Source organism: Homarus americanus, unplaced genomic scaffold (genome assembly GCF_018991925.1).
Source record: "Homarus americanus isolate GMGI-L3 unplaced genomic scaffold, GMGI_Hamer_2.0 scaffold22715, whole genome shotgun sequence".
NCBI classification, from domain to species: domain Eukaryota; kingdom Metazoa; phylum Arthropoda; class Malacostraca; order Decapoda; family Nephropidae; genus Homarus; species Homarus americanus.
In genome coordinates, this window is record NW_024753562.1 from 110,688 (window position 1) to 132,870 (window position 22,183).

The 22,183-nt window shown below is 44.1% G+C and overlaps 1 protein-coding gene and 2 long non-coding RNA genes across 3 annotated transcripts; 2 read left to right on the forward strand and 1 right to left on the reverse strand.

Moving 5' to 3' along the window:
• Window positions 1-3,492: 3,492 nt before the first annotated feature.
• On the reverse strand, window positions 3,493-5,267 carry LOC121855377 (abscisic acid and environmental stress-inducible protein-like). The gene is made up of 4 exons (XM_042350271.1): window positions 5,158-5,267; window positions 4,723-4,795; window positions 3,925-4,149; window positions 3,493-3,554 (listed from the first exon to the last, which is right to left on the reverse strand). The coding sequence occupies exons 1-4, from the start codon at window positions 5,158-5,160 to the stop codon at window positions 3,541-3,543; spliced, it is 315 nt and encodes a 104-aa protein (XP_042206205.1). The 5' UTR covers window positions 5,161-5,267; the 3' UTR covers window positions 3,493-3,540.
• Window positions 5,268-7,328: 2,061 nt separating this feature from the next.
• Window positions 7,329-9,354, forward strand: LOC121855384. The gene is made up of 3 exons (XR_006086784.1): window positions 7,329-7,456; window positions 7,801-7,876; window positions 9,264-9,354. It is a non-coding gene; the product is annotated as an uncharacterized LOC121855384 (long non-coding RNA).
• Window positions 9,355-9,601: 247 nt separating this feature from the next.
• Window positions 9,602-10,243, forward strand: LOC121855382. Its single transcript, XR_006086782.1, has 2 exons — window positions 9,602-9,638; window positions 9,962-10,243. It is a non-coding gene; the product is annotated as an uncharacterized LOC121855382 (long non-coding RNA).
• Window positions 10,244-22,183: the final 11,940 nt, after the last annotated feature.

The window sequence follows — 22,183 nt, forward strand, 5'->3', positions numbered from 1 at the left end:
ATTTCCTAACCCATGCAGCAGTTATTTTGGCAAATTTAGTGAAATTTTCGTGCATATATTGATGTATTAATTATGTAAGAATATTCTAGCTTGTATTACTTCATTTTTGTTTTTATTTACTTCTTATTGTAAGTTTACTGAAGATCATTCAAGAATTCTCCAGGCGTGTCGCGAGCCGACCTCCCGTGTCTGGACATCGCTAGAATGCTCTCGCGTCTGACCCTATCTACTGTAAACGGGAGCGGGCTGCCTAGGAGTTAGCTGCTCACCTCTGTTCCTAGTGTAAAGACTAAGCCTAGCAGAACAACTGAAGACAATTGTTGTGCAAGTATTGTGGAACTATTTTGATTAATATAAAGTGAGAAGACTAAGGAATTGTACACTGGTAGTGTGCTGACTACATATTTGAAGTGCGGAGTTAAGTTGTGAAGACATTACCTGTTAACAATGTTGTGAAGAATTACTGTTTTTTATAGAAGACTACAGTGCACAAGTGTGTTTCTGTGACCTGGAGGAAATCTACCTGTCTGTTGTTTGTCTGTACACTGATACCGATCGTCGGGAAGTTACCGGAGACTGGCGGGACAGCCAGAGGTAATTCGACAACACATGTGAGATATCTACTACTTCTGTACATACGACCCTGGCCGCTGGTAACCAGTGGTGGAAGCTGGGCAAGCGGTGAAAGGAGGGTCGAAACAATATTTTGTGTTATCTGTTAAAGTTCTAAACGTTCGTAGCGCCATCAGACCTGTACACTCATCAAGACAGCAGATTAAGGAAAACAAAGATTACCGAACTGGTCTGAGATTATTTTTAGGTTATATCCAAGTGCCAAGTTTAACAGATACCCATTTTTGTTTAAAGCTATCCCGTGTACAGCACAGTCAAGTTATCCCGTGTACAGCACAGTCAAGTTATCCCGTGGACAGCACAGTCAAGTTATCCCGTGTACAGCACAGTCAAGTTATCCCGTGGACAGCGCAGTCAAGTTATACCGTGTACAGCGCAGTCAAGTTATACCGTGTACAGCACAGTATACCGTGTACAGCACAGTCAAGTTATCCCGTGTACAGCACAGTCAAGTTATCCCGTGGACAGCACAGTCAAGTTATCCCGTGTACAGCACAGTCAAGTTATCCCGTGGACAGCGCAGTCAAGTTATACCGTGTACAGCGCAGTCAAGTTATACCGTGTACAGCACAGTCAAGTTATCCCGTGTACAGCACAGTCAAGTTATCCCGTGTACACAGCACAGTCAAGGTTAGCCTACCGCGTACAGTACAGTCAAGTTATGCCGTGTACAGCACAGTCGGTTATACCGTGTACAGCTCGGTCAGGATTATACCGTGTACCTTTCCAGTCAAGTTATCCGTGTACAGCACAGTCAAGTTATACCATGTACAGCACAGTCAAGTTATCCCGTGTACAGCACAGTCAAGTTATACCATGTACAGCACAGTTAGTTATCTCGTGTACAGCACAGTCCAGTCACACCGTGTACAGCACAGTCAAGTTATACCTTGTACAGCACAGTCAAGTTATACCGTGTACAGCACAGTCAAGTTATACCGTGTACAGCACAGTCAAGTTATACCGTGTACAGCACAGTCAATTTATACTGCGTACAGTACAGTCAAGTTATGCCGTGTACAGCACAGTCAAGCTATACCGTGTACAGCACAGTCAAGTTATAACATGTACAGCACAGTCAAGTTATCCCATGCATAGCACAGTCAAGTTATCCCGTGTACAGTACAGTCAGGTATAAGTCAATTGTAATGGCCCCTGTCTCAGCAACAGAAGTATTATATAAATGGGTTATTTACATCTGATTTATATTCAGATTCATCCCCTGTAACTTTCCACTGGCTATGAGGTGACATGTTCAATGCACGTGATAAGGTGTGCCCGTGGGAAGATGCGTCATACTATGCTGAGTAAAGGCATAACCAACCAGCTCATTGGTGCAGCAACGGTGGTGACGTCAGTGTTTTGTGAAACAAGAAAAACAAAAAACAGTGACGTGTTACAAACAATACCCGAGTGTTAAGAATATCCCTTATTGAGACGATATTTAGTGAGTGTTTCTCATTCTGTCGCCCAAAGGAAGGTGCAGAATTATTCCAATAACCGCAAGTGAGTTATTGTAGAATTACCATACAGTTAATTAGTGATACCCCTGTTAACGACAAGTGAGGGAGGTCAGGAAAGCGTCTGTCAGCACCTGACCATTCTGTGGAAGGTATTCCTCTGTCGTGAAGTGGATTCACCCGGCGTTCGTCATGCAGCGCGCCCCGACTCATTGTGGGAGGTAAGAGTGCGGTACCCACCCACCACACCCCACCTGGAACCATTTGTGGTTTCACGATCATTGATTGCAGTATTTCCTGTGTCATCAGACAGTCCCCCATATATACGGGATTGCAGAAGATTTGACATTCAGTGGAGGCGACATCGTATCAGCGCATAGCCTACAGTGGGAGGGACGAGTGCGGTTACCCACCCTCCACCCCCGACCTGGAACCATCTGTGGATCGCGTTTTCTGTACTGACGCCATAACTCCTGTATTAGGTATTTAAAGAGTAAAATACTTTATATACAGTGAAACTCTATAACTTCTCAAGTGGTTGTTACAACTAACAGTCATCTCACCATATACACAGTTGGTAAAGGTAGAGGAATTATGTTCTCCCCATTACTGCGGCATACTGGTTTAGAAAAAAAATAAAATATATATATATATATATATATATATATATAACGTAAGTGTAAATATGCAATAGCAATCAAAGATATTGTTATATGTGTTACATTTACTACTACAGGAAGATGAATTGTTACATATGCTACATGTTGAGTTTATGTCCATAACCAATACCGAGTTATTAAAAGTTGCTGAATTATGGCAACAATCCTGTGAGCTGAAGTGAACATTACTTTCTGCAAATGATTCGTTCACTGCCCAGGGTGTGACAGGACGTCTCTGCAGTTGTTGTGACTACTCATCAATCAACATCCTGTCAACAAAATTCTTTCGTATGGCGTGAATAACCCCCAGTTACCAGCACCTTAGGACCCCACCCTTGTGATGACAAATCTCCTGTCTGAGAGATGGTCTCAGCATTCTGAGGTATGGTGTGGTGGATGACCTAGTGTAACCAGGAGCGGTAGTTTGCTGTACTCATGATTTTCGTGAACATTGACCCAGTCACCTGTATTTCTGCATTTTGTTTTGTATGAAGTGTTGGTGAGTAACATTGTATGAGTGTTGGTGAGTAACATTGTATGAGTGTTGGTGAGTAACATTGTATGAGTGTTGGTGAGTAACACTGCATGAGTGTTGGTGAGTAACATTGTATGAGTGTTGGTGAGTAACACTGTATGAGTGTTGGTGAGTCATTACAGACAGTGAGTGAGTAACCTTCACCCGTCAATATTGTCTCTGGTGACAAGTTTGAGCCACAAGTGACGGAAGTTAAACAAACATATAATGAGACAACATCTTTATTTGTTGATGATGGAGGTGATGGTCTCCTTTACCCACGAGCACCTGTAATGTAAACACAGGTATTAGTATAAACATTAACACCAGGTGAGTGACAGAGGTTGGGTGTAAACGGGACTGCGCAGTATAGGACAATGGGCCCACTGCAGTTTCCTCCATTCTTATGTTCTTAATACAACAACACGGTACTGGAGTGTGTGTGTGGCAAATACTCCAAGCGAAATAGTTGAACTTGTGCCGTTATTTCTTCGTTTAGAATTAGTTATATTGACAGGTGAAATAACATCTTCATATAGACAGATATAAAGGGGGAATGGGATATGTTTTGGTGAAGATTATCAATAAATATTTGTCTACCTGTACAGTTTTAGGGAATTGTTTACACCTGGGAAATATTAAGGTGATCAAGACTCACCTCCGAATATTGCTCCTGAACCTCCGCCGTGATGATCGCTTCCACCACCACCACCACCATGATGACCGCCTCCACCATCACTACCACCACCACCATGATGACCGCCTCCGCCATTATGGTCTTCTCCTCCACCACCGAAGACACCTCCACCACCACTACTACCTCCGCCACCATGATGATCGTGACCTCCTCCACCGTGGTGATGACCTCCGCCTCCAAAGAGACCTGCAGGTGTGGAAAAATTTATCAAACTCACCAACACATCTGCCGCCACAGGTGTCAAAGGCCTCCTAGATGACTCATGTTTCAACCAGGTCTTCAAACAAGGTAACTATCTAAGCTTCCTCTTCATAAAAGATTCAATGATACTTTTATATATTTATTTATTTGTATTGACATATTTGGGTGAAGGAAAAAGATCTGCCATTGCTAACTGAATAATTAGGCATAATTGTCATCCTATACAAAATACAAAGGAATTCCGTATACATAATGTCTGTATAGAAATATTTGTAATAATTCCATATTTCGTGTTAAACTCCTATTTTTTTAATATTACAATAAACAGTGTATACTCTGCCTATCACCTACACTACACTACGCTACACTACACTACACTACTGTACACTACACTACACTACGCTACACTACACTACACTACACTACACTACACTACACTACACTACACTACTCTTTAGGCTCATAAACTTTTTAATTTTATCTTCTCTTTACTATCTCCCTTCATATCCTCCCTTACTCATCATCTACCGTCCATACATCTCCAGCTGCTCTACTCACCGCCTGGAAGACGGTCGCCGGTCACGGAGACCAGGAGGACGGCCGAGGCCAGGAGACCGATGATGAAAGGTTTCTGTGGAGAATAACAAGTAAGAGAACGTCAACACTGGCAGGAGCTACACTTACACTGTCATAACTTGTTGACACTTTATACTAAACAACGTCACGGGAGGAAAAATGATTTAGAGAAATAGTCTCTTCAAAACCTATATTTAACATTTAATAAATTTGATCTTAATTCTGAGTTAAAATTGTGTGATTAGGTTATATTAATTGTCGTAAACTCACTTAAAAAGAATAAATACAAACAAAGAATAGAACTAAATGTTAGGCTATATTATTTCATCAGTAATAAACTAGTAAATTTTCACCAATATAAAGTTCAGGCGAAATATATAACACAATTCATTACTCAAGTTAACACCGGCAACTCACCATGACTGCCGGACTGATGTTGCGTCTCCGCTAAGGTGCCGCGATGACTACTGATGCTGGTACCGCTGGCCGCCGGTATATATACTGCCAACTGAGCCACGACGTCAGCGCAACAGTAAACAGTCTTAAGGTTAATGGGGAGGGTGAGACTGACGGAAGGGTGGAGGGGGGATGTAAGCATAGGGGGTGTGGAGGAGGTGAGAGATGTAGACACTGGGAGGGAGGAGAGGTGTGGAGGGAGACCGAAATTGACCTTGAGGTATACCACGAACTGCATACCACATGATAACACTCGGACGGAAGAAGACGTAATGGAGAAGGAATCAATGACGGAGAGAAGTAAAACTGTAAAAGAGAGAGAAGAGAAGAGGGAAAATAAATAAAGCAGCGATTGAAAAGCCCCACAAAGGAAGAGAAAATAGAAAATAACAGAAGTAAAAGAATAAGGAGAGTGGAAAAGATGAACAGTGACAAGTACGGTGTTGGGTAAGAGCCTATTGTTGCCATCAATTGATAAAAGGTTATTAACATGGCCATCGGTGGATAAACGGTTAACAACATGGCCATCGGTGGATAAAAGGTTAACAACATGGCCATCGGTGGATAAACGGTTAACAACATGGCCATCGGTGGATAAAAGGTTAACAACATGGCCATCGGTGGATAAAAGGTTAACAACATGGCCATCGGTGGATAACAGGTTAACAAATATGGCCATCGGTGGATAAAAGGTTAACAACATGACCATCGGTAGGATAAGAGGTTAACATGGCCATCGGTGGATAACAGGTTAACAACATGGCCATCGGTGGATAAAAGGTTAACAACATGGCCATCGGTGGATAAACGATAACAAATATGGGCCACGGATAAAAGGTTAACAACATGGCCATCGCAGGATAGCAGTTAACAACATGGCCATCGGTGGATAACAGGTTAACAACATGGCCATCGGTGATAAAAGGTTAACAACATGGCCATCGTAGGATAAAGGCAACAACATGGCCATCGGTGATGTTAACAACATGGCCATCGGTGGATAAAAAGTTAACAACATAGCCATATCGGTGATGTGTTATTAACAACATGGCCATCGGTGATGTTAACAACATGGCCATATCGGTGATAAAAGGTTAACAACATGGCCATCGGTGGGTAAAAGGTTAACAAACATGGCCATCGGTGGGCAAAAGGCTAACAACATGGCCATATCGGTGGATAAAAAGTTAACAACATATTATCGGTGGATAAAAGTTAACAATATGGCCATCGGTGATGTGTAACAACATGGCCATCGGTGCGTGTTAACAACATACATCGGTGGCAAGGCTAACAACATGGCCATCGGTGGATAAAAGTTAACATGGCCATATGTGGATAAAAGGTTAACAACATGGCCATCGGTGGGTAAAAGGTTAACAACATGGCCATCGGTGGGTAAAAGGTTAACATGGCCATCGGTAGATAAAAGGTTAACAACATGGCCATCGGTAGATAAAAGGTTAACAACATGGCCATCGGTGGATAAAAAGTTAACAACATGGCCGTTAATGGATGTATTAGTTAGCCTTTGCCTCTCTCCTCGTTTTCATAAGTTCTTCAATAAGATTTTTTACCTTCCATTGCCATCAACCTTGTATAGTCCCTCAGTTTATTTTACATATCTAACTCTCCTCTCTATTATCCTTCATATACACTAATTTTATCATATTTTATTATACATTTCTACGATTCTCCTGTTTCTCTTCTTTTGCGGTATTCTCTTTTATATATACGTATACGTCTATATGTCTATAACTAAACATTAACCCCTATTGGTTCTTCTCTTATTTTCCATCTAGTGTCGTTTATTCCTCTTTGATTTTGTTAAATTTCGTTGATTCCTTCTAACAATCTATTACCGTTTTTTTATTTTCTTATTTTCCCTTTATTTTTGTTTTCCTCTTTGTATCTCCCCAAATTTGTAGGGTTTTTATTTTTTTTCTAGATATTTCTTTACGCCCTCCTCCTCTTCTCTCCAACCTTGTCCTACTTGGCTCTTCCACAGTCAGGTAATGTCCTCTCCACAACTCTCACCCGTCTTCCTCCTCCTCGCTCTCTGTGTAAACAACTCCCCCTCTCTTCCTACTCTCTCCTTGTGTTTATAATTACCCATTAACCTTATAGATTGTTTGCTGTTTTGATGACGTCATAATTGAGGTGTTAGTATATATACCGGTAGCCACCAGTAACAACTACCAGTAGTCACCGCGGTAACTTCGTGGCGACTCAGGACTCCTTGCTCAGTCTGGCAGTCATGGTAAGTCACCTATGTTAACTTGAGTTTGAGTTGTGTCCACATTGTATATATTTCAGCTGTACTGGTGTTGAAGTATTGCTAGTTTATGGCCGATTACACTATGACTACTGATATATTGTTATATTCGTTATACTGTATATATCCTTATGAACTACAAGTAGGTAATTTATTAATTTAAAGATAATATCGTAGCCTTTCATTTACACCTGAATTACACAAAAGAAATATCAGATAAAATGTTTTTCCTCCCGTGACATTGTTCAGTATAAAGTGTCAACAAGTTATGACAGTGTAAGTGTAGCTCCTGCCAGTGTTGACGTTCTCCTACTTGTTGTTCTCCACAGAAACCTTACATCATCGGTCTCCTGGCCTCGGCCGTCCTCCTGGTCTCCGTGACCGGCATGGCTCTTCCTAGTGGAGGTCAGTAGAGTAGATGGAGGGTGACAGTGTAGGGGTGTAGTGAGGGTGAGAGTGTAGTGGTGTAGTGGGTGTAGTGTGAGGGTGACAGTGTACTGGGTGTAGTGTGAGGGTGACAGTGTAGTGAGTGTAGTGTGAGGGGTGACAGCGTGGTGGTGTGTAGTGTGGGGTGACAGTAGTGAGTGTAGTGTGAGGGGTGACAGTGTAGTGGGGTGGTAGGTGAGGATGACAGTGTAGTGAGTGTAGTGTGAGGGTGACAGTGTAGTGGTGAGGGTGTGGTGGGGTGAGGGTGATGGTGTGTGTGAAGTGAGGGTGACAGTGTGTAGTGTGAGGGTGACAGTGTAGTGGGTGTAGTGAGGGTGACAGTGTAATGGGTGTAGTGTGAGGTGACAGTGTAGTGGGTGTAGTGTGAGGGTGACAGTGTAGTGGGTGTGTGTGAGGGTGACAGTGTAGTGAGGTAGTGAGGGTGACAGTGTAGGTGAAGTGTGAGGGTAACAGTATAGTGGGTGTAGTGTGATGGTGACAGTGTAGTGGGTGTGGTGTGAGGACAGTGTAGTGGTGTAGAGGAGGGTGACAGTGTAGTGAGTGAAGTGTGAGGGTGACAGTGTAGTGGGTGTAGGTGTGAGGGTGACAGTGTAGTGGGTGTAGTGTGAGGGTGACAGTGTAGTGAGGTAGTGTGAGGGTGACAGTGTAGTGAGTGTAGTGTGAGGGGTGATGTGGTGTGAGGGTGACAGTGTAGTGAGTGTAGTGAGGGTGACAGTAGTGAGTGTGTAGTGAGGGTGACAGTGTAGTGGGTGTAGTGTGAGGGGTGACAGTGTAGTGAGTGTAGTGTGAGGGTGACAGTGTAGTGAGTGTAGTGTGAGGGGGTGACAGGCTAGGGTGTAGTGTGAGGGTGACAGTGTAGTGAGTGGTAGTGTGGAGGGTGACAGGTAGTGGGTGTAGTGTGAGGGTGACAGTGTAGTGAGTGTAGTGTGAGGGTGACAGTGTAGTGGGTGAAGTGTGAGGGTGACAGTATAGTGGGTGTAGTGTGGATGGTGACAGTGTAGTGAGTGTAGTGTGAGGGACAGTGTAGTGGGTGTAGTGTGAGGGGTGACAGTGTAGTGAGTGTAGTGAGGGTGACTGTGTAGTGGGTGTAGTGTGGGGTGACAGTAGTGTAGTGTGAGGGTGACAGTGTAGTGTGTAGTGTGAGGGGGACAGGTAGTGGGTGTAGTGTGAGAGTGACAGTGTAGTGAGTGTAGTGTGAGGGTGACAGTGTAGTGGGTGTAGTGAGAGTGACAGCGTAGTGGGGTGTAAGTGTGAGGGTGACAGTGTAGGTGTAGTGTGAGAGTGACAGTGTAGTGGGTGTAGTGATGTGTTAGTCGTCTGATTATTTTTCTTCTTGTTTCTGCAGGCGGTGGCGGATTTGGAGGCGGTGGCGGAGAAGATATGGAGGAATGGAGGCGTGGATTTGGAGGAGGTGGTGATTTGGGGGTGGCGGCGGTGGAGGATTTGGAGGCGGTGGCGGATTCGGAAAGTGGTGGTGGCGGTGGATTTGGAGGAGGTGGTGGTGGAGGATTTGGAGGAGGAGGTGGTGGTGGTGGCGGATTTGGAGGAGGTGGTGGCGGTAGATATGGAGGAGGTGGTGGATTTGGAGGAGGTGGCGGTGGAGGGTTTGGAGGAGGTGGTGGCAGTAGATATGGAGGACGTGGCGGTGGTGGTTTCGGAGGAGGTGGCGGTGGCGGTGGTTTTGGAGGAGGCGGCGGTGGTGTTGGTGGCGGGTATGGAAGTAAGTTTCTTCCGAGAATTTAATTTTTTTACTTCACGTATTCAGACTTACACTAAAAAAAGGAATTCACGTTATAATTTGCATTGACAATAATTCAACTTACATTTATATTGATATTATAATAGTAACAATATTTTAATATAGGATAAAATAATATACAATTGACGTTATAAGAGTTAGAATGTTTTTAATATGGAGAATTGGATAATGACATGATGGTAATATACTGTTTGTTTTATATTTTACATTAATCGAGTATTTTAATTTTTTAATCACTGAACATCAAAGAAAATATTGACACATTATTTGTGTTTATATTACAGGTGTTCGTGGAAGATAAACATTAACAGCTTCATCATCAACCAATAAAGATTGTTTAAAATTATATATACTAGTTGTTTATTGAACCTCAGTTACTGTACGATGTTGTTTATTGAACCTCAGTTACTGTACGATGTTGTTTATTGAACCTCAGTTACTGTACGATGTTGTTTATTGAACCTCAGTTACTGTACGATGTTGTTTATTGAACCTCAGTTACTGTACGATGTTGTTTATTGAACCTCAGTTACTGTACGATGTTGTTTATTGAACCTCAGTTACTGTACGATGTTGTTTATTGAACCTCAGTCACTGTACGATGTTGTTATTGAAATGTAAACAAACAATGGAGACTACTCAGACTACAGTACTGACTTAAGACTCGGCTGTGCAGAATAGTTGAAAGAAAAGGTTACCGCGTCAGTGTAATTGGGTGAAAGTTTTTGTACGTAAAAGTATCTGTATATAATTATAGTTTCGTAAATGCAGGTACTCACTGATAATAAACCTTGATGTTGTCTATAGAAAATTAAAGCTTATCTAGAATGTATATTTACGTGACTACAAATCACTTTTTTTTCTTATTTACATTAAAGTGGAAAAACTTTTAGACCTTCCGGATTTTGCCTGAACATACTTATAAGGACTACAGTAGGCTATATAAGAAAACAAAAAGTTCAGTTGACGATTGAGTATTTACTTATGGGTTGATAGGTTGTTTAAAGTATTTCTCTGCATCAGCAATATGGTCTTAAAGGAAGTATTATTATACACTCGCCAGAAAAAGTTCTCGAATGCCTTTAGGGTCATCATACAATATGACAAAATGAACTAACGACAGATCTGAACATTGATCTCTGAGGAAATTTTATTGACTAAATTACTTCTTTTCACCTGTAAACACGAACAACATATAATATTACGAAATATTGAGTCACTTCTCAACCAGGCATACCAACCATTCCGAGATGACACGAGCCATAGTGCTTTAGTCTGACCTGTTCGAGAACTTTTTGTGGCTAGTGTACCTCCATATGTTTTCTAAATATATTAAAGAATAAGTAAAATGTTTCTTCCTTCTATACAAGGTGGTGAGTGATGTTATATGCTAGATACTGTGTTTCAACAATATATTGTCTAAACGTGCAACCTATATTAGTTCACACTACGCTGGACACCAACACCTGTAAGTGAAATATAACTTTTTTTATAAACTTGTCGTGGTTACATGAACACTATAACCGTTATAGTGTTCATGTAACTAATACTATTGATTTCTTTTTACTTGTATTCGACCTTTAACAACCCTTAAACACACACACACACACACACACAACACTCTACGGGAACTATAATATCATACAAACATGTAATTACTGCATTGTAAAACTTGAGTGAACATCCAAATTATCATGAACAATTAAAATGAAAAGTAAATTCACGGATACCATTCTTACACCATCGAAACATAAACAAACCATGACGTGACGTGAGACCCTCCTAGACACAACTACACGCGCGTCACACTCAGTCATGTTAATATTTATCCCTGAATCAAGAAGAAAGATATATGTGAGATGAATGAGGGAGACGATGTGGACGTAGGGATGTGGTCCTGGTGGGGCTGAGACAAGGTGGTGCGGTAACGATGGGATGTGGTCGTAGTAGGATCTTTGTCATGGGTGTCGTAGAATGAGGTGCCACTGGATCCAGATGTAGGATCAGGTGCCACTGGATCAAGTTTAGGATCAGGTGCCACTGGATCAAGAGTTGTAGGACAAGGTGCCACTGGATCAAGAGTTGTAGGATCAGGTGCCACTGGATCAAGAGTTGTAGGATCAGGTGCCATTGGATCAAGAGTTGTAGGATCAGGTGCCACTGGATCAAGAGATGTAGGATCAGGTGCCACTGGATCAAGAGTTGTAGGATCAGGTGCCACTGGATCAAGACATGTAGGATCAGGTGCCACTGGATCAGAGATGTAGGATCAGGTGCCACTGGATCAAGAGTTGTGGGACTAGGTGCCACTGGATCTAGAGATGTGGGATCAGGTGCCACTGGATCAAGAGCAATGTAGGATCAGGTGCCACTGGATCAAGAGATGTACGATCAGGTGCCACTGGATCAAGAGATGTGGGATCAGGTGCCACTGGATCAAGAGTTGTAGGACTAGGTGCCACTGGATCAAGTTGTAGGATCAGGTGCCACTGGATCAAGACATGTAGGATCAGGTGCCACTGGATCAAGTGCGATCAGGTGCCACTGGATCAAGAGATGTGGGATCAGGTGCCACTGGATCAAGTTGTAGGACTAGTGCCATGGATCAAGAGATGTGGATCAGGTGCCACTGGATCAAGAGTTGTAGGATCAGCTACCACTGGATCAAGAGATGTAGGATCAGGTGCCACGGATCAAGAGATGGAGGATCAGGTGCCACTAGATCAAGAGATGTAGGATCAGGTGCCACTGGATCAAGAGATGTAGGATCAGGTGCCACTGGATCAAAGTTGTAGGATCAGCTACCACTGGATCAAAGTTGTAGGATCAGGTACCACTGGATCAAGAGATGTAGGATCAGGTGCCAATGGATCAAGAGATGTACGATCAGGTGCCACTGGATCAAGACATGTGGGATCAGGTGCCACTGGATCAAGAGTTGTAGGATCAGGTGCCACTGGATCAAGACATGTGGATCAGGTGCCACTGGATCAAGAGTTGTAGGATCAGGTGCCACTGGATCAAGAGATGTACGATCAGGTGCCACTGGATCAAGACATGTAGGATCAGGTGCCACTGGATCAGAGACATGTAGGATCAGGTGCCACTGGATCAAGAGTTGTAGGATCAGGTGCCCTGGATTAAGACATGTAGGATCAGGTGCCACTGGATCAAGATATGGGATCGGGTGCCACTGGATCCAAGAGATGTAGGATCGGTGCCACTGGATCAAGAGATGTAGGATCGGGTGCCACTGGATCAAGAGATTAGGATCAGGTGCCACTGGATCAAGACATGTGGATCAGGTGCCACTGGATCAAGAGATGTTAGGATCAGGTGCCACTGGATCAAGAGATGTAGGATCAGGTGCCACTGGATCAAGTTGTGGACTAGGTGCCACTGGATCAAGAGATGTGGATCAGTGCCACTGGATCAAGAGTTGTGGGATCAGCTGCCACTGGATCAAGAGATGTTAGGATCAGGTGCCACTGGATCAGAGAGATGGAGATCAGGTGCCACTAGATCAAGAGATGTAGGATCAGGTGCCACTGGATCAAGAGATGTAGGATCAGGTGCCACTGGATCAAGAGTTGTAGGATCAGCTACCACTGGATCAAAAGTTGTAGGATCAGGTCACTGGATCAAGAGATGTAGGATCAGGTGCCAATGGATCAAGAGATGTAGGATCAGGTGCCACTGGATCAAGACATGTAGGATCAGGTGCCACTGGATCAAGAGTTGTAGGATCAGGTGCCACTGGATCAAGACATGGTTGGGATCAGGTGCCACTGGATCAAGAGTTGTAGGATCAGGTGCCACTGGATCAGAGATGTACGATCGGTGCCACTGGATCAAGACATGTAGGATCAGGTGCCACTGGATCAAGAGATGTAGGATCAGGTGCCACTGGATCAAGTTGTAGGATCAGGTGCCACTGGATAAGACATGTAGGATCAGGTGCCACTGGATCAAGAGATGTAGGATCGGGTGCCACTGGATCAAGAGATGTAGGATCAGGGTGCCACTGGATCAAGAGATGTAGGATCAGGTGCCACTGGATCAAGATGTAGGATCAGGTGCCACTGGATCAAGTTGTAGGATCAGCTACCACTGGATCAAAAGTTGTAGGATCAGGTGCCACTGGATCAAGAGATGTAGGATCAGGTGCCAATGGATCAAGAGATGTGCGATCAGGTGCCACTGGATCAAGACATGTAGGATGCCAGATCACATGTGGATCGGTGCACTGGATCAAGAGTTGTAGGATCAGGTGCCACTGGATCAAGACATGTAGGATCAGGTGCCACTGGATCAAGTTGTAGGATCAGGTGCCACTGGATCAAGAGATGTACGATCAGGTGCCACTGGATCAAGACGATGTAGAGGATCAGGTGCCACTGGATCAAACATGTAGGATCAGGTGCCACTGGATCAAGAGTTGTAGGATCAGGTGCCACTGGATCAAGAAATGTGGGATCAGGTGCCACTGGATCAAGAGTTGTAGGATCAGGTGCCACTGGATTAAGACATGTAGGATCAGGTGCCACTGGATCAAAGATGTGGGATCAGGTGCCACTGGATCAGAGATGTAGGATCAGGTGCCACTGGATCAAGAGATGTAGGATCGGGTGCCACTGGATCAAGAGATGTAGGATCAGGTGCCACTGGATCAAGGTTGTAGGATCAGCTACCACTGGATCAAAGTTGTAGGATCAGGTACCACTGGATCAAGAGATGTAGGATCAGGTGCCAATGGATCAAGAGATGTAGGATCAGGTGCCACTGGATCAAGACATGTGGATCAGGTGCCACTGGATCAAGAGTTGTAGGATCAGGTGCCACTGGATCGAACATGTAGGATCAGGTGCCACTGGATCAAGTTGTAGGATCAGGTGCCTGGATCAAGACATGTAGGATCAGGTGCCACTGGATCAAAAGATGTAGGATCAGGTGCCACTGGATCAAGAGATGTAAGGATCAGGTGCCACTGGATCAAGAGATGTAGGATCAGGTGCCAATGGATCAAGACATGGGATCAGGTGCCAATGGATCAAAGATGTAGGATCAGGTGCCACTGGATCAAGAGATGTAGGATCAGGTCTTACTGGATCAAGGTTGTAGGATCAGGTGCCAATGGATCAAGACATGTAGGATCAGGTGCCAATGGATCAAGAGATGTACGATCAGGTGCCACTGGATCAAGACATGTGGGATTAGGTGCCAATGGATCAAGAGTTGGAGGATCAGGTGCCACTGGATCAAGACATGTGGATCAGGTGCCACTGGATCAAGAGTTGTAGGATCAGGTGCCACTGGATCAAGAGATGTACGATCAGGTGCCACTGGATCAAGACATGTAGGATCAGGTGCCACTGGATCAAGACATGTAGGATCAGGTGCCACTGGATCAGAGTTGTAGGATCAGGTGCCACTGGATCAAGACATGTAGGATCAGGTGCCACTGGATCAAAAGATGTAGGATCAGGTGCCACTGGATCAAGAGATGTAGGATCGGTGCCACTGGATCAAGAGATGTAGGATCAGGTGCCACTGGATCAAGAGATGTAGGATCAGGTGCCACTGGATCAAGAGTTGTAGGATCAGGTGCCACTGGATCAGAGTTGTAGGATCAGGTGCCACTGGATCAAGAGATGTGCGATCAGGTGCCACTGGATCAAGACATGTAGGATCAGGTGCCACTGGATCAAGTTGTAGGGATCAGGTGCCACTGGATCAAGAGATGTAGGATCAGGTGCCACTGGATCAAGACATGTAGGATCAGGTGCCACTGGATCAAGACATGTAGGATCAGGTGCCACTGGATCAGAGTTGTAGGATCAGGTGCCACTGGATCAAGACATGTAGGATCAGGTGCCACTGGATCAAAAGATGTAGGATCGGGTGCCACTGGATCAAGAGATGTAGGATCAGGTGCCACTGGATCAAGAGATGTAGGATCAGGTGCCACTGGATCAGAGATGTGGGATCAGGTGCCACTGGATCAAGAGATGTAGGATCAGGTGCCACTGGATCAAACAATGGATCAGTGTAGGATCAGGTGCCACTGGATCAAGATGTAGGATCAGGTGCTACTGGATCAAGAGATGTAGGATCGGGTGCCACTGGATCAAGAGATGTAGGATCAGGTGCCACTGGATCAAGAGATGTAGGATCAGGTGCCACTGGATCCACAATGGATTTGGATCAGGTGCCACTGGATCATTATAGGATCAGGTGCCACTGGATCAATTAGGATCAGTTGGATCATTTAGGATCAGGTGCCACTGGATCAATTATAGGATCAGGTGCCACTGGATCAAGAGATGTAGGATCAGGTGCCACTGGATCAAACAATGGATCAATTGTAGGATCAGGTGCCACTGGATCAAGACATGTAGGATCAGTGCTCTGGATCAAATGATCATTGTACGATCAGGTGCCACTGGATCAAGAGATGTAGGATCAGGTGCTACTGGATCAAGAGATGTAGGATCAGGTGCTACTGGTCAGACAATGGATCATTGTAGGATCAGGTGCCACTGATCAAAACAATGGATGGTGCACTGGACAGAGATGGGATCAGGACTGTGGATCAAGAGATGCAGGATCAGGTGCCACTGGATCAAGAGATGTAGGATCAGTGCTACTGATCAAACATGGTCATGTAGGACAGGTGCCACTGGATCAAGAGATGGTGGATCAGGTGCCACTGGATCAAATGGATCAATTGTAGGATCAGGTGCCACTGGATCAAGAGATGGCTTGAGGATCAGGTGCCACTGGATCAAGAGATGTAGGATCAGGTGCCACTGATCAGAGATGTGGAGGGTGCCACTGGATCAAGAGATGTAGGATCAGGTGCCACTGATCAAGAGATGTGAGTGCACTGGATCAAGAGATGTAGGATCAGGTGCCACTGGATCAAGAGATGCAGGATGGGTGCCACTGATCAAGAGATGTAGGATCAGGTGCCACTGGATCAAGAGATGTAGGATCAGGTGCCACTGGATCAAAACAATGGATCAATTGTAGGATCAGGTGCCACTGATCAAGACATGAGGATCAGGTGCCACTGGATCAAGAGATGTAGGATCAGGTGCCACTGATCAAAATGGTATGGATCAATGGTCATGGGTGCCATGATGTGCCATGGATCAGATGGATCGTGGTGGTGATGATCAAGAGATGTGGATCAGGTGCCACTGGATCAAGAGATGGGATCAGGTGCTACTGGTCAAGAGATGGTGGATCAGGTGCCACTGATCAGAGTGGGATACACTGGATCAAGAATGTAGGATCAGGTGCCACTGGATCAAGAGATGTAGGATCAGGTGCCACTGGATCAAGAGCAGGATCAGGTGCCACTGATCAAGAATGTAGGATCAGGTGCCACTGGTCAAGAGTGTGGATCAGGTGCCACTGGATCAAGAGTTGAGGATGGTGCACTGATCAAGAGTGGGATCGGTGCCATGATCAAGAGTGGGATCTGGGACGGTGCCAGGATCAAGAGATGTAGATCGGGTGCACTGGATCAAGAGTTGCAGGATCAGGTGCCACTGGATCAAGATGTAGGATCAGGTGCCACTGGATCAAGAGTGGATCGCTGATCAAGTGTGGATCAGGTGCCACTGGATCAAGAGTTGTAGGATCAGGTGCCACTGGATCAAACAATGGATCAATAGGATCAGGTGCCACTGGATCAAGACATGTAGGATCAGGTGCCACTGGATCAAGACATGGTGGATCAGGTGCCACTGGATCAAGAGATGTAGGATCAGGTGCCACTGGATCAAGAGATGGATCGGATCAAACAATGGATCATTATAGGATCAGGTGCCACTGGATCAAACAATGGATCAATTGTAGGATCAGGTGCCACTGGACAATATAGAGTGCACTGGACAAGAGATGTAGGATCAGGTGCCACTGGATCAAACAATGGATCAATTGTGATCAGGTGCCACTGATCAGATCACACACGAATTATAGGATCAGGTGCCACTGAGCAAGAGATGTAGGATCAGGTGTTACTGGATCAAGAGATGTAGGATCAGGTGCCACTGGATCAAGAGATGTAGATCAGGTGTATTGATAAATTGGACGGCACGATCAAGAGATGTAGGATCAGGTGCCACTGATCAAGAGATGGGATCAGGTGTCACTGATCAAGAGATGTAGGATCAGGCACTGATCAAAGAATCATGATCAATTGGGGATCAGGTGCCACTGAATCAAGAGATGAGGATCAGGTGCCACTGCATCAAGAGATGTAGGATCAGGTGTCACTGGATCAAGAGATGTAGGATCAGGTGTCACTGGATCAAGAGATGTTGGATCAGGTGCCACTGATCAAGAGATGGGGATCAGGTGCACTGGATCAAGAGATAGGATCAGGTGCCACTGAGATGGTGCCTGATCAAACAATGGATCAATTGTGGGATCAGGTGCCACTGATCAAGAGATAGGATCAGGTGCCACTGGATCAAGAGATGTAGGATCAGGGCCCTGGATCAAGAGATGTAGGATCGGGTGCCACTGGATTCAATGGATGTGACTGAAGAGATGAGGATCAGGTGCCACTGGATCAAACAATGGATCAATTGTGGATCAGGTGACACTGGATCAAGAGTGAGGATCAGGTGTCACTGATCAAGAGATGTTAGGGTGCCACTGATCAAAATGGTAATTGAGATCAGGTGCCAATGGATCAAGAGATGGGATCAGGTGCCACTGGATCAAACAGTTGTTGGATCAGGTGCCACTGGATCAAGAGATGTAGGATCAGGTGCCACTGATCAAACATGGTCTTAGACTGGTGCCACTGGATAGGATCAGGATCAGGTGCCACTGGATCAAGAGATGTAGGATCAGGGCCACTGGATCAACATGGTGATCAGTGCCACTGGATCAAGAGATGCAGGATCAGTGCCACTGGATCAAGAGATGTAGGATCAGGTGCCACTGAATCAGATGTGGGAATCGGTGCCACTGGATCAAGAGATGGATCAGGTGCCACTGATCAGAGATGAGGATCAGTGTGTGATGTGGATCGGGGTGCCACTGATCAAGAGTTGTAGGATCAGGGTCACTGGATCAAGTGTTGTGGACAGATGCCTGTAGGGATCAGGTGACTGGATCAAATGTTGTTGGACCAGATGCCACTGGATCAAGAGTTATAGGATCAGGGTAGGATCAGGTGCCACGGATCAGAGATGTAGGATCAGGTGCCACTGGATCAAAATGATCTGTGGATGTGCCACTGGATAAGAGATGTAGGCCATAGGTTGATCAGGTGCCACTGGATCAAGAGTTGTAGGTCGGTGCCACTGGACAGAGTTGTGGATCGTGCCACTGTAGTTGTGGTGCCACTGGATCAAGAGTTGTGGAAGTGGATGTTGTAGCTCCGAGGAAGAGAGTGTTGTGTGTACATGAGATGTGTGGATGTTGCTTGCGTCTTTGTGGTTATTCTCCGTCAGTTCTGTCAACATCAACGCACCAACAAGATTAGAATATCATCACTATAAATATATGTATAATTTAGAGACTGATGTTACATTCTATCAGCCATGAAACTTACACAAATATGTCACTATTTTTGTACCGTTTAATAAAGAGAAATATCTTATTTGTTAGGATTTAAGCATTCTTTTTAAATGTATTTGTTATATTACCAAGAAAATATTCCTGTGTGTGTGTGTGTGTGTGTGTACCATGTGTTTGTGAAAGATGATTGACGTCAAAGATTCCTGGTAGTGAATTGTTCTGGTGTTCAGTTCTTGGGAACCTTTCTCAAGGACTACTGAGTTCTGGAAAAGATTACGTAGGAGATAAAAGATTGCACACACACACACACACACACACACACACACACACACACACGTAAGATTATTCAATTATTCATTAACTGTTTTCCTTTTATGGTTAACTCAACTTTCGTCTGTAAATCCCTGACTCTGATAGACTGATGAAAAAAGTTTACCTAATCATTAATATTCAGTTTACTTATGGTTGAATTTCCAAATTTCTAAGGAGAACTAAATCCTTGTGTGTGTGTGTGTGTGTGTGTGTGTGTGTGTGTGTGTAATAATTAACGGTTTATTGAAAGAGCATGGCAGCCGGAAAGCTGAAAATATACAGTTGCATAATTGGGGAATGGGTCTCTTGATTTACAAATAATATACAAGTAACATAAGTGATACAAATATGATATATAATAACTAGGTGGGGAGAAGCTCAAACTACAGGGCATTTCAACAGTGACAGTGCAATAAGTAAGATTGACTGGGAGTGAATACACTGGTTGATTACAAGTTATTGATAATTTTTACAGTGGTTGGGACTGGGCTGTTCTTATAGCGATCAGTTCGTGCTCGTATGGGCTGGATGCGGTTGTGGTGTAGAACAGAATTCTCGGACGACAGATCTCGGGTGGTAGTAGGAGACGGTGTCGAGGATGGTGCAGAAGCTTCTCACCAAATTTGCAGATGAGGTCGTGGTGATGGTCAGAGATAGCCGAGAGGGTCTGTGTTTAGCGCTTCTTGATATGTGGAGTAGGAAGCGGAGAGAATAAGCTTGCATGCCCTCTTTTGCACTTTTTCTAGGTGTTTTGATTGTGTGGCATTTAGGGAGGAAGACCAGGTAGGGGAGGCATAGGTGAGCTTGGGAAGTGTGAATGTTGAGTAAACACTGAGGAGCTCGGGTGCAGGAATTCCGAGGGACTTGAGTCGGTGCAGGAGGTGGAGACGGAAACTGGAGGATTTGACAACTTCACTGACGTGTGGTTTCCAATTTAGTTTGTTGTCCATGGTGACGCTCAGGAGCTTAGTGAAATCTACAACCTGGAGTGTGTTTGGGAGCGTGTGTGTGTGTGTGTGTGTATGTCCACACTCTAATGCTTAGAGGAGCACCACACAAAAAAGCGTCAATACTTTTGAGTTAGCCCGACTGCATAACGAGACAGACAAGCACCAACGCCGAAAAGACGCTGCTGCCTCCCCTCCCGCACTAGCTGTAGCCCCCCACATGTGCAACATCTGTGATCGACCCTGCCGGTCCCGTATCGGCCTTTTTAGTCACCTCAGAACTCACCAACCTAGGTGACATCCCTAATAACTCATATCATTGTATCATAGCTGGATTATCATCATACTCGACTCCGAGTGACAGCAAAATAGTAGTAGTAGTAGTAGTAGTAGTGTGTGTGTGTGTGTGTGTGTGTGTGTGTTTACTGAAGATAATTCATTTTATTCAATGTTTTCGTATATCTATAAACTTACCCAAGAAAAACCAAACTTAGATAAAACTGAAAATTTCTTACATTTTATTCTGTGAAAGTAAAAGAAGGAGAAACTAAGCCCTACCATAGGGTAATGTAGACACAGACGAAAATTACCGTAAACAAGAACTCTACAAAACTCAATAAACAGTGTCAACAGCTGCACTAAGTCTATTTGTTAATGTTTTTATTCCCATGATATACTAATAAAACAATTAATATTATTTATGTTGTTCTTTATATATATATTTTCAATAATAGTTAATATATCTGTATGGTTCAACAAAGTGCCAAGTCCTGTAACACAAGAGATTCAATCAGATGACGTTCATGAATTTACAAAAATACTCACTTGAAGATTAGACACCCTATCCTAACCTGAGTTAACCTAACCAAACCTAATCTAACCTGAGTCAACTTAGCTTAACCTAATCTAAATAACCTAACCTAACCTAACCTACCTTATCTACCTTTTGCTATATCGTGTTTTCTCTGATATTCTTTTGTTTTACTATATATCACTAATCAGTCTATCCATTAATAGTTTTGTTTGTTATTGTTTTTCTTTTTTTCTGTTATTTTCATTATATTACATTTTGTTATGAATCCCTTCAAAATATATACATATTTCTCTTATTTATATATTTCATTTGTTCTATTTTCTCTCCCGTTCTGATTTATCTGTGTTTTTCAGTTATTTATTGTTTATTATCCTGTTCTTCTGGCCTTATGTCATCTATTTACTCCTCTATTTCTCACCTTTCCTCATTTATTGCTTCAGATCGTGCTTCCCCAAGGTCAGTCTTTACCCCTCCAGTCTTTGTCTCCTCTCCCCCAGTGTCTACACCTCTCACCCCACCTCTTCACCCCCTGTGTTCACATCTCCCCCAACTCTCACTTCTCTCAACCTGTGCTTTAACCTCTCCTAACTTAACTTAACCTTAGAACGTTTTATCGTGCGCTTAATGCCTGTGCCCAGAGGCCAGCAGTAATGTTACCCGTATCGGCACCTGAGACTCATCAAAGCAGCCAGTCATCAGTGTTAACTTGACTAATAAATTTTTGTTAAATACTGTATATTTCACCTGAAATTTATGTTGGTGAAGAATTACTGTTCATTTTATTGATATCCAAAATAATCACCGCCTACCGATATGACATGCCGTTTTGTGATTGGATGATGGGACAGTGTGCCCAGTGGAAGCAAATTCTTATCAGTCAAGAGCGCTTC

Bases quoted from the DNA above. Each gene is read 5' to 3' on its own strand.
- LOC121855377 (XM_042350271.1), bottom strand. The intron at 4,150-4,722 runs GTGAGTAGAGCA...CCACACCTGCAG, and splicing joins CGGCGACCGTCTTCCAGGCG to GTCTCTTTGGAGGCGGAGGT.